The sequence below is a fragment of the Periplaneta americana genome, chromosome 3 (genome assembly GCF_040183065.1).
Source record: "Periplaneta americana isolate PAMFEO1 chromosome 3, P.americana_PAMFEO1_priV1, whole genome shotgun sequence".
Classification (NCBI taxonomy): Eukaryota; Metazoa; Arthropoda; class Insecta; order Blattodea; family Blattidae; genus Periplaneta; species Periplaneta americana.
The window spans coordinates 122,235,378-122,250,351 of NC_091119.1; the positions used below are offsets into that span (position 1 = coordinate 122,235,378).

At 36.3% G+C, this 14,974-nt stretch overlaps 1 protein-coding gene across 1 annotated transcript in view; it reads left to right on the forward strand.

Moving 5' to 3' along the window:
- Positions 1-1,782: 1,782 nt before the first annotated feature.
- The window catches only part of LOC138696483 (beta-galactosidase-like), a 77,875-nt gene continuing 64,683 nt past the window's right edge, over positions 1,783-14,974 (forward strand). The window contains exon 1 of the mRNA XM_069821500.1: positions 1,783-1,945. Within this exon, the coding sequence (XP_069677601.1) occupies positions 1,856-1,945 (90 nt within the window). The 5' untranslated portion in view covers positions 1,783-1,855. The remainder of the gene's footprint in view (positions 1,946-14,974) is intronic.

The window sequence follows — 14,974 nt, forward strand, 5'->3', positions numbered from 1 at the left end:
ATTTCATAGGCACGCCTGTTCTCCTCGCCATAATAAGTGCAACGACAACTGAAAACTACTGTCCACGGACGTTCACATGAATAACGTAGGCTATAATAAAATTGTTAGAATATTTGTGGTGCACACTTCAATGTTCCGTTTATAAGCTAGTAAACACTTTTCTGTAATTGTTTCAATGTCCGATCAGTTGCGAATATACGAGTAGGAACTTCTTCTGCAAGTGCAGCATCAAAGTATAAAAGCCATCGATTGTTTTCTTATATCTCTCTGTAGTATCGGCGATTGTATCTCTGGAAATAAGCGAACAATAAATGAACAACCTTTGTCTATGTTGAAATCTAATAATGTGACAGAATATGACCTTACTAATTTCTATACTGTGACAAAACGTCAATGTGACGAAAATGTATTTTTTTTATTTTAGTAGGTTATTTTACGACGCTTTATCAACATCTTAGGTTATTTAGCGTCTGAATGAGATGAAGGTGATAATACCGGTGAAATGAGTCCAGGGTCCAGCACCGATAGTTACCCAGCATTTGCTCATATTGGGTTGAGGGAAAATCCCGGGAAAATCCTCAACCCCAACCAGGAATCGAACCCGGGCCACCTGGTTTCGCGGCCAGACGCGCTAACCGTTACTCCACAGGTGTGGACTGACGAAAATGTAAAGTGTGATGAAACATACCTAGACGAAAAAGGAGTGGCGAAACAACCACAATACCACATTTCAACCATTTCAAATGTCAAGCATTTTTGCGCGACCAATACAATTTCTAAGAGACTTGTTTGTTAGTGACAATTTCGTTTAAACTTCGCGAGAATTTCAATTAAAATCGTTTTTATGTTTTGAGTGATATGTAAATTTTTTCTGTGACATGGGTTAAGAAGTAGAGAGACCAAATCTGTGACACCTGGTAAGATTACGCAGTGTTATACAGCCTACAGTCATTTTTAAATTACGCATTAGCTTGCAAGCAAAGCAATAGCCATTGCTCCTCTTCTATCTTTCGGTAGAAAAGTGGGAGGGATTGGGTTTCTTACAATACATAACTACTCACCCATTTCCTAGCAATTGCTTGACAACTCCTTAAAGAGTTCGTATTTACACGAAGTAGCTCTTGGGGCTTTTATAGCAATGTAAGGGCCTACCTCCCAGTTCTTAAAAAGTGTTGAGATTGTACTTACAGGCAGTGTTTTCTGCCGATGGGCTACCAATTACAGGCCTTAGATTGGGAAGAAATTCCAATTTCATGTACTTTCTACATCCTGTTAGCACACAACCTAGCCGTTTCTTTGATACCTGACGATTCTTATTTTATTTACATAAAACGGAAATATCGTTCGCAACAAGGTGCAAGAACGGAATTGTTACGAAACAAGTAAGATTTATAATGAGATGCCATCTTCGTGACACACTCTTCTTCTTCTTCTTTTTATGATCTGAGCTTCAAGGATTAGGGGAATAGTGTTCCAAATTTAAATCAAGTCATTACAACGTTCTATCGTTCTCGTTCACAAATAAATGAGAGAATTGTGCTTAGATAGAGAAGTTGAGAAGGAATTTGTCCAGAGCCCGCCTTGCTTTTCTCAGATTTCCTATTGTTTATACAGTTCTAACATACGTACTTTCTCACGCTGCAAAAAGAGAAAAAATACAAAAAGAAAAAGAATATGGTTTTTCCCCACCCACTCCAAGCATTAGGGCACTTGTTTCTCTCTCCACCTGATCTACGAGAACATGCGCGGAGTATTTAAATGGGCGGGTCATTTGTGAAGGCTACTACAGTCCCCTCTAGCGGAGGACAAGATAACGAACAGAGTTTCATCCCGTGTTTATAGGTCAGTTCCATCGATGAGTGCGTCAGGGTCTGTCATGGACGGGGGCCGGTACGCCAGCTGCTGCCGGCTGATTCTGCTGCTGCTTGCTTTCGTAGACATCTCGGTGAGTACACGAACAGGATGAACAGAAGCATTTGCAACGAAATAAGTTCTCTGAACGTAATTTCACTGATTTAGTGAGATTGTGAGCAACCCTACGAAACTACATTTCCACTTTTTCATACTACGCACTATGAGCAACTGTAATAATAATAATAATAATAATAATAATAATAATAATAATAATAATAATAATAATAATAATAAGGGGGAAAGGAACTGGCCACCCTACCCATTATCTCCTGGCCTGATTACCTCATAAGTGGTGCCTTGTTGGTGTCACTTATGAGGTTCAGACCTGTCATAATAATAATAATAATAATAATAATAATAATAATAATAATAATAATAATAATAAGGGGGAAAGGAACTGGCCACCCTACCCATTATCTCCTGGCCTGATTACCTCATAAGTGGTGCCTTATTGGTGTCACTTATGAGGTTCAGATCTGTCATAATAATAATAATAATAATAAAATTAATATTATTATTATTATTATTATTATTATTATTTAGTCAACTGTCCGAAGACAGGTCTGAACCCCATAAGTGACACCAACAAGGCACCACTAAATTTTATTATTATTATTATTATTATTATTATTATTATTATTATTATTATTATTATTATTATACCGATTAGGCAAAACTGAAAAATATTCAAAGAAAATTTATTTCATTATGTTCTTACAGATTTCTGCCTAATAACTTCGGGTAAAATTAAGAGCAAAATGCGAGTACTTAAAATGTCGAAGCTTGTATGCTAGACGTCATGATCTCGATTACTTATTCTTATGTAAGGTCCTTAAAGGTGACATTGTCAGTCTTTCTTAAACAGTGTCACCTTACGTATTCCTATGAAGAACATGAAACATCACAATCTCTTCTATATTAGAAATTCTAAATCTTTCTCTCCGGTTTCCAGATGTATTAAAAATGCTAACTTACATGTAGGCGATTTCGATCCATTCAATGTATAGAAGTATTGAACATGGCAGTGTCTTTGCTAATAATATTACCTAGCTATTTCCATAATCTTTCTACACCAGCGGTGACCAAAACTCGAGCTGCAGTGATTATGCGACAGACAGCCTTTGAAGTAAGGAGACTGTGGAAAAGTACTTGGCATGGAAACTACAACCAGTGGTTGTTCTTGTACTAACATCTTGATCAATTCCGCGAATAAAAATCTCAAGCTTTGCTGTATCAGTAATGTCACTGCTATCATCAAGAGCCAGTGAATAATATACGATTTTTCTTTCTTCTTTTTTTAACCTTTCTCTTGAATATACTCAGGAATTTTCTAAATTCTTCTCTCGATATTTGGTCGAGAAATTTGTAGTTTTTCAAAATTAAAACTTATGTACAAGTTATTTAAGCTATTTTAATCATTATTCTTTTGAGAAATTCTGTCCTATTAAAAGGCTTTAGAGCACGAGATATTTCAAACCCCACTAGGTAGCTGACTTCCTTCATGTCATCTTTCTCTTCCTGGTTATGATTTAAGACATGCCAATTCCTGGCGTTTAACAGTTCGTTGGCACATAATATTGAATCAGTTTTTGTACATTATTATTATTATTATTATTATTATTATTATTATTATTATTATTATTATTAAATGAATAATTAAATGAATAATTAAAAATATATACCCTCATCTAAAGATTAAGAAGATCAAAATTGAGATAAAACCAAATAATTTTATCCTTCTAGGGAGAAGATCTAAAAAATATCAATATTTATGCACATACACATAGTAGTCAATAATAATAATAATAATAATAATAATAATAATAATAATAATAATAATAATAATAATAATGCATTATTCAGCGTGGCAATTAATGTGTCTACATACTACTAATTGAACCCTTGAGCAAAGTAAACATATTACATTTTATTCGACAGAACAACAAAACAGTTCTCCTTCCCATTCTTTACGAAACCACCTCTTACTGCTTGTAGAGACAGAGTTTGTAATGCGACATGATACCGCCGCTGCTTGGCTTCAGTACGTGAATAAAACACACAGCAATGTACAGAAAACTCTTCGTACCCGTTTGAATGTCTGTGATTACACGATGTAATCACGACACCCGCTTTGGTCACCGCTGTTCTACACAAATTGATAACACGTTCTGTAAGAATTAACTTCCATAACATATATAATAGTATTAATTTTTGTAAATTAATCATTGTAATCTGTGTTCTCCATTTTGTTGTTATTATTTCAATTATTTAGTTAATTTGTACCATAGTTGTTCATTTTATTGTATTAATTGTATCACTGTGTTGGACTTTTATTGGCCAATTGCTGTTGACCAGCAGATAAATAAATAAATTTACAGATAAATAGATAAATCGATCAATCGATCAATCGATCAATAAATTATTATTATTATTATTATTATTAATATTATTATTATTATTTACTAGTATTAATGAATGCTTCGAAGTTACTTTTTCCACCTAAGTTATATATTTAATTAATCTGATATGTTGATATCCATTTTCCGGGCAGATCTTCAATTGTACTAGTAAGAAAGCTGTGATGAAAAAAATCTAATACTTAGTAGAAATGTGTGCATGAACAACGTTTGAATACAAAATTATGCATCAACACGCAAAAAGTTGTTATAAAATATACGTATGTATGCTGTATTAATAAAACTTTCCTTTAATCGTTTCCATTGTTTGTCGACATATAGAAGTTACGTGAATAACGTTATGGTTATCAAAATACGCATAGAGTGATTCATTCTAAGAAGGAACCTCAATAAATAAATAAGCAAATAAATTTTAATTATACACTTCAGTGACCTTCACCGTAAATTAAGAAAGTAAATTAACATGCCTTTCTTGTTCTAAAGCAGCGGTTCCCAAACTTTTTGAATGCGCGACCCACTTTTGGGTGAGACTTTCTTTTGGGACCCCCTCCCCCACTACTACACCGGTACTTAACCTCATTCGAAAAATACAAATCCTTGTCAAATCGAAAATAACTATAATTTTACTCAAAACTATTGCCTATATTTCAAAGAACGACAAAAATATACAAGTATATGCTGTAACAAGTATTGCCGTAACAGTGACACGAAATAATAAGTAAACATCATTTCTAATACTTAAACTATTACCACCATAGCACTGCAGCAATACTGTAGTTCAATACAAAGTGGTAAATTTCATCGAAGGAAGAGCTTTGCAAACTCATATTTTTCAGCAAAATTTGTGAAAACATGGGTTCGTTATACGAAAATATTCTTTATCATGCGAAAGTAAGACGGTTTTCGTGGAGTGACATGTTGAAGAGAATTTTACAGTTAAGAGCATAACTTTACTGTACCGCAGCGGTGACCAAACTTGAACAGCAGTGATTACACGCGAGACAGCGTATGAAGTAAGGAGATGGGGCAGAGGTAGTTGGCATGAAAACTACAACCAATGGTGGTTCATGCAAATGCTCAACTGGTCAGTCTGTCTGTCTGTGTACATATAGGCAGAATATGCTCTTTTATATAAACAATATTCATTAATATATTATTTTAATGTACCGAAGTACATATGATGTTTCCACGCAGATATTCTGCGTCATCGTACAATGAAAGAGTAGTGGAACGGAGAAAAATTATCTCCGGGACCGGGATTTGAACCCGGGTTTTCAGCTCAACGTGCTGATGCTTTATCCACTAAGCCACACCGGATTCTCATCCCGGTGTCTGATCGAATCGTCTCAGTTTAAGTTCCACCTCTTCGGTTCCCTCTAGTGGCCTGCCCTCTGCACTACGTCATAGATATCTATTAACGTAGGACAATGTCCACATAATACACCCGAAAGTGATATGCGTAAATCACTTTGTGATTTAAGACGGCGCTTATTCCGTCGGATCCCGGCCAATCAGTCACTCATAACGAGTGCACCTCCGCACATATGTGGACATTATCCTACGTTAATAGATATCTATGACGTAGTGTAGAGGGCAGGCCACTAGAGGGAACCGAAGAGGTGGAACTTAAACTGAGACGATTCGATCCGACACCTGGATGGGAATCCGGTATGGCTTAGTGGATAAAGCATCAGCACGTTGAGCTGAAAACCAGGGTTCAAATTCCGGTGCCGGAGAGAATTTTTCTCCGTTCCACTACTCCTTTTCATAATACAGTATTCATTAATCTCAATAGCTATGTTGCAAAGAAGCAAATAGTTTCATATTAAAGCATTAATAATGTAATAAGAAAACAAGCGGACCACATTTGTAAGATAAGTTAAACAAACATGAAAATCTTTTCCCTCAGTTATTTCTATACATATTTCCGAAAACGAAACAAAGTGTGGCTGAATGTTAGACACGGCAATTCTCAACTGTGTTTTAAGATTTTCGTCCATAAGGCGAGACCTGCTTTTGTGTCTGATATGTGTAACTTGTGAAAACAACTGTTCACATACATAAATAGAAGAAAAAAACGCCAATATCTTAGCAGCAAAAATTTTTAGCAAGGCATACTTTGTTTTACATATTGTTTTAAATATCTCGGCCCCTTTTAAACCTAAGTCCCTACATGTTGTTCTGAGATTTACATTCGTTTGCAAATCAATGATTTCAGTTTGTAATTCAATTCTCACAGATTTCATTTTAAGGGAATAGATCTAAAAGAATAACAGAATTCATGCACGTACAATAGAATAACACTTAGCCTACTGATATTATATTATTAGTCTTCTTATACCTGTTACGAGTGTATAATGAGCGTGACAAATATTGTAATGCCTTTTGATGTTGTTTCTATATACTTCTAATTGAACGGTTGGGCAAAGCAAACATAATATTACATTTTCTCTGACAGAACAACAACAAAATTCGTCTTCCCATTCTGTACAAAACCTTCTCTTCCTGCTTACAGAGACAGAGGGTTTAGACAGCAACATGATACCACCACTGCTTGCTTTCAGTACGCGAATGAGACGGAAAGAGTTGTACAACAATCTCCCTTACCTGTTTGAATGCCTGTGATTACACGATGTAATAATAATGATACCTGCTCTGGTCACCGCTGCTGTACTGATACGTGCAAGACGAGAAATCGGAATATACAAACCTATTTCCCAATTCTCTTCGACTTCTTAGATTGGTCTTCCTTGCTCATATTTTCGAACACTTAAACTTAATAGTTTATAAGGCCAGGATGTTAATATAAAAACAGTCAGGGATAAAAGCAACGGATTTATAAAGAAACTTGGCTTCTGGTCGATATCACTTGACAAAAAGAAATTGATTAATTCCAGTGTATTAAAGAACTCATGGAAAATTTAGGCACGTATGATAGGCAAATACTGACTTTGTTTGTGAGGACAAGCAATTAAGTTTGCACAATTTTAAGCAACAGTTTTTTTAGTGTTTTCCGAAAAAAAGCTAAAAAAAATTACGACAGTGACAGATGGATGGTTAGACATTTTCGTTCAACTGGCTTGAAATTTCACATTTATTACATTAATTGTTTTTTAATTCATAACTACTGAAACATTTTTTCATTCTTATGTTCAACGTTGTTTATGTTCATGTTTATAAATTCAAAATAAATGTATGTTAGTAAAAGTATTATTTTGTAATTCATCTCGTGACCCCACTCAGCTCCTTACAGGATCCCCTTGGGGGTCGCGACCTCCACTTTGGGAACCACTGTTCTAAAACAACAGCGCGTACAGGACATACCGCTGATTATATCAAGGGAAAACACTCCATTTTTATTTTGGTGTATAGCAAAATAAAAATGTTTACTACATTTGTATTCTATTTTTGATCCAGGAAAAATACGTATATTTTTGGAAAATATTCGTGTTTAATAAAAAAAATGCCTAAGTATCGCCTCCGATTGTATACATTGAAAGTCACGCGGTAAAGGTAAACAAAGTTTTACGAATTAATAAGTAATGACAATGAAAGAGAAATAGTGTTATTGTCTATTTTAAAGGAAAAAATATGTCTTTTAGGGCCCTTACCGAGTGTTGACAATTTTACTTTCTCACTATAGGTCTATTAATAATTATAGATAAATTATGAAGCTGAAACATATTAATTTAGAAATTTGCACATAGTTTCACGTTTTTAGCATTACTGATACTCAAAAACTGGTTTTTAGACAGCTGTCTGTGTACAATTCTTTCTTCTTCTAAATAAATAAGAGAATATTGCTTAGAGAAGTTGAGAAGCAATTTGTCCAGAGTCCGCCTTGCTTTTCCCAAATTTCCTATTGTTTATACAGATCTAACATATGTACTTTCTCACGCTGCAAAAAGAGAAAAAAATACAAAAAGAAAAAGAATATGGTTTTTTCCTACCCACTCTAAACACTTGGGCACTTGTTTCTCTCTCCACCTGATCTACGAAAGTATTTAAATGGCCGTGACATTTGTGATATTACTTTATAAGTTTTGTCATTTTTCTCATAACTTGTCATTTGAACTTAGCCAGTTTGGAATCCACCTCTTCATATATTTTTGATCAAATATAAACCTCTCCAGGAGGGTTCAAGTTTACCCCAGTTTGTGGTACAGATATGGAAAATAGTTCATTTCAGAGGAAACAGGGAAGGAGTATGCCACGCGATATACTCTGTCGGGCTTCCCTAAAAATCTCGCTTCCCCAAGCAAAAATTGAAATGACACCTATGCTGTAGTTTTTTTTTCTCTCTCTTGTACGGAGGAGGAACCCGAAGGCTTACACTGCAGCCTGAGCCTTATTGTGAATGATTGGGTAGCCGAACAGCTGCTATCTTGTACAAGTATAGCACGCCGCACCGTGAACTTAACCCGGGCTATTGTATGGATGAATCAAGTTCTGGGTTAGATGACAACAGGTATAGGCCTAATTCAAATAATGTGAGCGAAAATTCCCTCCAGGTTTCACAAAAACGCACTGCGTTTCGTAAATATAGTGACGAATACTTTCAATATGGTTTACGTGGCGTGGAGATGAATATAAACAAAATCCCGAGTGTCTTATATGTGTAAATGTTTTGTCAAATCAGTCGATGGTGCCGAATAAACTAGAAAGACATTTAGAACTGCCGTTTTCAACGTCATACTTGTGTCAATCTTCATTTTTTACCATAAAAATTGTGAAATCTAAATAAAGGAACAGACTGCTGCATCTTGAAGATGATTTGCATGTTAGCCTGTCAATCATAAGGCCACGTATAGATAAACTCTGTGCAATCCACAGAACGCAGACTTCACATTATTTCAAATAGGTGAGTTTTCAAAAACGATAATAAAAATCTTTTATCTGACATCCAGCATTATAAATAGGTTGGGGTTTTTGACACATATCTTTGTTTTTCCTAATGCCACTCAAGTTGCTGCTTGTGTTTTTAGAATTTTCGGTTGCGTATTAACATTCACCTATCCACAACACTGGAAGTCCGACACTACATAGAAGTTATCAGTCCTTTTTTTCTGGCGGAACGCGCTGGAACGGCGTTCCAGCCCCTTCTTGTTGCATTCTTCATCATGAAACCGAAATATGTGTGAATAACAATGTTTTTAATATAATTTTTCTTTGTATTCCGCTTAGACCTTGAAAGCAAGTCAAAAAGTCTTACCTTTTGGGATTCATATAAAGAATGCCTTTTATGTAGCCTCTATAAAGCGAAGTTTATTTTCTTATTTTGAATGACAGTTCAAGAAAGTATACAATTAGTATACTCTACAAGGGAATATTGTTCATAATGTGATTAAAGACTTGAATTGTTTCGAAACGCGCAAAATATGAAAAAATGTGTCATTTTCGTTACATTAAAAAAAAATTGTGAATTTAGATTCAATTCGCTCTTTATGCATAATTAATTCACATATTGATTGATTGATTGATTGATTGATTCATTCATTCATTATTTGGATACATACATCTTTAATTAATGTTATTCACATGATGTACGCCGAATGTCAGCGCATTGTTCCCATTCTGTGCTCGTTTCTGGACTGGCTGTAATTTCCTTCCCAGTGAGGTCAGTGCTTTTCGCCTGCCTAGCATTCCACAGTTCTGAGCCAAGTACTTACGGGTCGCCCTCGTTTCCGTTTTCTTCGTTGGTTTCACTTCAATGCTTGTATGCTTCCATCTTCCCTTCACAATAAATTTATTTAATTCTTTTATTTTTGTGCCTATGTTAATCGAATTTTGGTTTCATCTTCTTCAGTGTCCATTATTTGCTACGAGTTCTAGTCACACAAAGTTCAAAGTTCTTCGAAGATATCTATTCACCAACGTTTCCTGTCACCGTATGGCAGCGGTGACCAAAGCGGGTGTTGTGATTACATCGTGTAATCACAGACATTCAAACGGGTACGAGGAGTTTCCTGTATATTGCTGTGCGTTTCATTCACGTACTGAAGGCATGCAGTGGCGGTATCATGTCGCTCTACAAACTGTCTCTACTAGCCGTAAGAGGTGGTTTCGTAAAGAATGAGAAGGAGAATTTTTTTGGTTCTGTCGGAAAAATTGTAATATGTTTACTTTGCTCAACGGTTCAATAAGAGTATATAGAAACATTGCCACCCTGAATAATGTATTACTATTATTATTATTATTATTATTATTATTATTATTATTATTATTACTGACCACTAAGTATGTGTTTCTATAATTCTTCTGTACGTATATGAATATTTATATTTTTAGATTTTCTCCCTAGAAGTATAAAATTATTAGGTTTTATCTCGATTTTGATCTTCTTAATCTTTAGATGGGGGTATATATTTATTAGTTATTCATTTAATAATAATATTGTAGAAAAAGTGATTCAATATTATGTGCCAACGATCTGTTAAACGTCAGGAATTTACATGTCTTATATCATAGCCAGGGAGAGAAAGATGAGGTAAATAAATGTAAAGAAGTCAGCTACCTAATGGGGTTTGAAATATCTCGTGCTCTAAAGCCTTTTAATAGAACAAAAATTCTCTAGAGTAATGATTAAAATAGCTTAAATAACTTGTCCATAAGAAGTTTTAATTTTGAAAAACTACGAATTTCTCGACCAAGTATCGAGAGAAGGATTTAGAAAATTCCTGATTATATCCAAGATGAAGGTTAAAAAAAGAAGAAAGAAAAATCGTATATTGTTCACTGGCTCTTGATGACAGCAGTGACATTACTGATACAGCAAAGCTTGAGATTTTTATCCGCGGAATTGATCAAGATGTTAGTACAGGAACCACCACTGATTGTAGTTTTCATGCCAAGTACCTTTCCTCCGTCTCCTTACTTCATAGGCTGTCTGTCGCATGCAATCACTGCAGCTCGAGTTTTGGTCACCGCTGCCGTATAGTGACTTATCTCACATCTGTATCGATCTGGAGACACTTATACTTCAGTCTTTAGATATTAGTTGTAAGCGAAAAATAAAAAAAAGATTGATTAGTGGCATATAGTTTCTTGTACGCTGTAATTTTTGCGAGTCATTATTACCAGACAGCGAATTTTCGGTCCCGATACTGAACGTTACGTGTACGTCAGTTGCAGGGAGATCATTGAACTCATTGCTACGTTCTCTTCTTACGCTAAGGGACATGACGCCACAGTCTACTATATACAGTCACGAAGCTTGAGTTTTAAGGGTGCTAGAAACAATAGACTGTGACGGTACTATTTTGCATTGCCTGTAATGAGGCGATATTAGCGATCCTAGTGGTGAGCAACTACCTAATGTTTGCATATTTACCACGTATTGAGCTTCGCGACTGTATATACTAGACTGTGATGACGCCTTGTCGCTGTGTAGGGGCCGAAAATACGCTGCCCTCATTCTCGAGCTGAGTTCTATTAAAATTTTGTTTAGCAACAGACTGTCCATGGTGCATTTTTGTTAATACACTCAGGGACAAAAAAAAAATAAACGGACACTTCTATATTTGCTTGTATTTTGTTGCCAATTATTTCAAAATGAAACAAAACACATTTAAACAAAGTAATGTTTCATTTAGCACTTTATACGACAACATTTGAAAAAAAAAAAAATCTCTGATGAGAAAATTTACAAAAAATTACGAAGGGCGTATAACTATGGCATCGTTTGGTCTAACTGTTTTTTCATTTTATGGTGCCTTAAACATTAAAAACTCTTTTTAGTAACGGGTATTACTCCCTCTGGCTTGAATAACTGCATCCATACGTCTTGGCATGCTCTCAATTTGGTTAGCAATGTCTTCTTGAGGAATAAGTTCCCATTCTTCGCCAAGTGCTCGCCTCAACTCTTGTAACGATTCTGGTCTCGGTCGTCTATTCTTAACCCGCCGTCCCAGCATGTCCCACACGTGTTCAATTGGGTTCATGTCTGGACTCCTTGCTGGCCATGGAAGAACATGGAATCCCACTTCTTGGATATAATCTCCGATCGCATGGGCAATATGCGGCCGTGCATTATCATGCATTAAAACAAAATTATCGCCTACAAATTGGCCAAATGGCACAACATGATCAGCCAAACATTCATTTATATACCTATCAGCTGTTAGTCTTCCATTTTCAACAAAAACCAACTCTGTACGAGCATCCGTACACACTCCTGCCCAAACCATCACTCCACCACCTCCATACGGCACATTTTCGGAAATGCAACACTATGAAAATCGTTCTCCCCTCCTTCTCCAAACTCTTTCACGTCCATCAGGTGAGCACAGATTGAAACGGGACTCATCGGTGAACAGAACACAGCTCCACTGTCCATTTCTCCAATCCCTGTGATCATTTGCAAAACGCAGTAATTCAACTCGATGCATCCTGAGAAGTCTGGGACCAGTTGCAGGTCTACTTGATATCAGTCCACTTGCTTTCAACCTCCTTCTAACTGTTTTGGCCGAAATTGGGCGTCCATGCATGTTAACAAATTGCTGGGCTACACTAGTAGCTGGCAGGTTGCGCTCCCTAAGAACTCTCAACACCATATACCTGTCTTCATTTGGATTTGTAGCTCTTGGACCACCCGAACCTGGTCTTCTGGTATATTCTAGGGTCTCTCTATACCGTTTTATGGCATCATGGGTTGTGCCTCTAGCCATATTCATAACATTTGCAATGTAACGTACACTGCGTCCATCATCGTAAAGGGCTACAGCTCGAGCCACATCTTCAGGTCGCATCTTGTTTTAAGACAAATGTTACAACCCCACTTAAACTCAGAAAATGTAAAAATAAAGAAATAACGAATGATAACGATAATGAAGCACAAAATGGTTGAGACAAAATTGTTATAGCTGAGACTCCGAAAGCAAAATTGGAATATTTGGTTGTAATGGCTTGTTTATAAAACAAAAAACAATCAACAATGTATACACGTCTCCATAACAACAGATGGCTACCATAATATTGTATGAGAAGATAATGTTTTGCAAAATACCAGCAAATAAAAAAGTGTCCGGTTTTTTTTGTCTCTGAGTGTATTTATAGTATTATTATTATTATTATTATTATTATTATTATTATGGCTCGTTGTAGTGTCACATTACATGTTCGAAGTTCGAGGTTTCGACTCCCGACGAAGTCACGGATTTTGTCTGTTGATCTAATCCTCTCGGCCGTAATATGGTTCTGCGGTTTACTCAGCTTCTACCAGACATGAGTACCAGGTAAATGGAAGTAAATTCGGCAAGCACGTAATACTGACGTCCCTACTGCTACTAATGCCGATTGTATGCAAAGATGGGAGCCTTAACCTCCCGCTATGCTATGGGCCTTCATGGTTTTTAATGGGGATGACTTTACAACAACAACAACAACAATAATGATCATAATAATAATAATAATAATAATAATAATAATAATAATAATAATAATAATGGCGGCCGGGTAACTCGGTGTAGTAACGGTTAGCATGCCTGACCGTGAAAAGAGCAGGTCCGGGTTCAAATCCTGGTTGGGACAAGTTACCTGGTTGAGGTTTTTCCGGGGTTTTCCCTCAACCCATTAAGAGCAAATGCTGGGTAACTTTCAGTGCTGGTCTGACTCATTTCGCTGGCATTATCACCTTCATTTCATTCAGACGATAGATAACCATTAGTTGTTGTTTAGTCAACTGTTCGAAGACAGGTTTGAACCTCAAGTGATTACAAACAAGGCACCACTTAAGAGGCAACTAGGACAGGATACAATAGAATAGGGTGGCCAGTTCTTTTCCCCCTCCATTGCATACATCGTCGACTAGCTACATACTACAATGGTCAGACTTCAGATGCATAAAAAACAATTGTTCTTCCTCTGATACATATTGTCAAGTGAGATGTACTGCCTGATAATCAGGCTTAGAATCCGGGACACTTTAGCAACCATTGTACGCACAACTTGATTATAGAGTTCCTTGAACATAGTAGACAGACATACTGTGAATGGAAACAACGACGTCAATGTGCTGCGTTATATTCTACTGTTAATAGTACAATCTAGTGACGGTGGAAAATGAAGTAGGATACATACCTAACAAGTTTTAATGTCCCTCGGCGACATTGAAGTCGTTAGCGTTACAATGAACAACCATGTAAATACTTGCTACTAGTTCGAAAAAACTGTTCACTATGAATTGAAAATGCACTGTAATGGCCTGAGTTCGTTTCGTAGGGAGAGACTGAAAAATACTGTACCTCTGATCACGAACCGGATTGTACACTGACGCAAGGTAAACAAAACTAAACAAAACTCACCACTCCGCCTCACCCCATCTATACTGCGTTGCACTGTTAACTTCACTTCATTCTTAAGTTCTCTGGGATCCTAATCCTGCTGATAATAGATGTACAGCTGTCAAAAGAAAAAGTGGCCGTTCTCTAGATACAAAGTTCCCTTCGGGTATCTCCGCTACAATTCGGATTCAGGCGATGTTACATGTTGTTAGACCACGATCCGTGCTATATACAGTTATAACTAAAGTATCTTACGTGTTACACTTGCGTAATGGTAGCGTTCCGGGCTGGTATTCGTGAGATCGTGTGTTCGAACACCACGGAGTGTTTTTTATTTTTTATTTTTTATTTAAGATAGAGAGA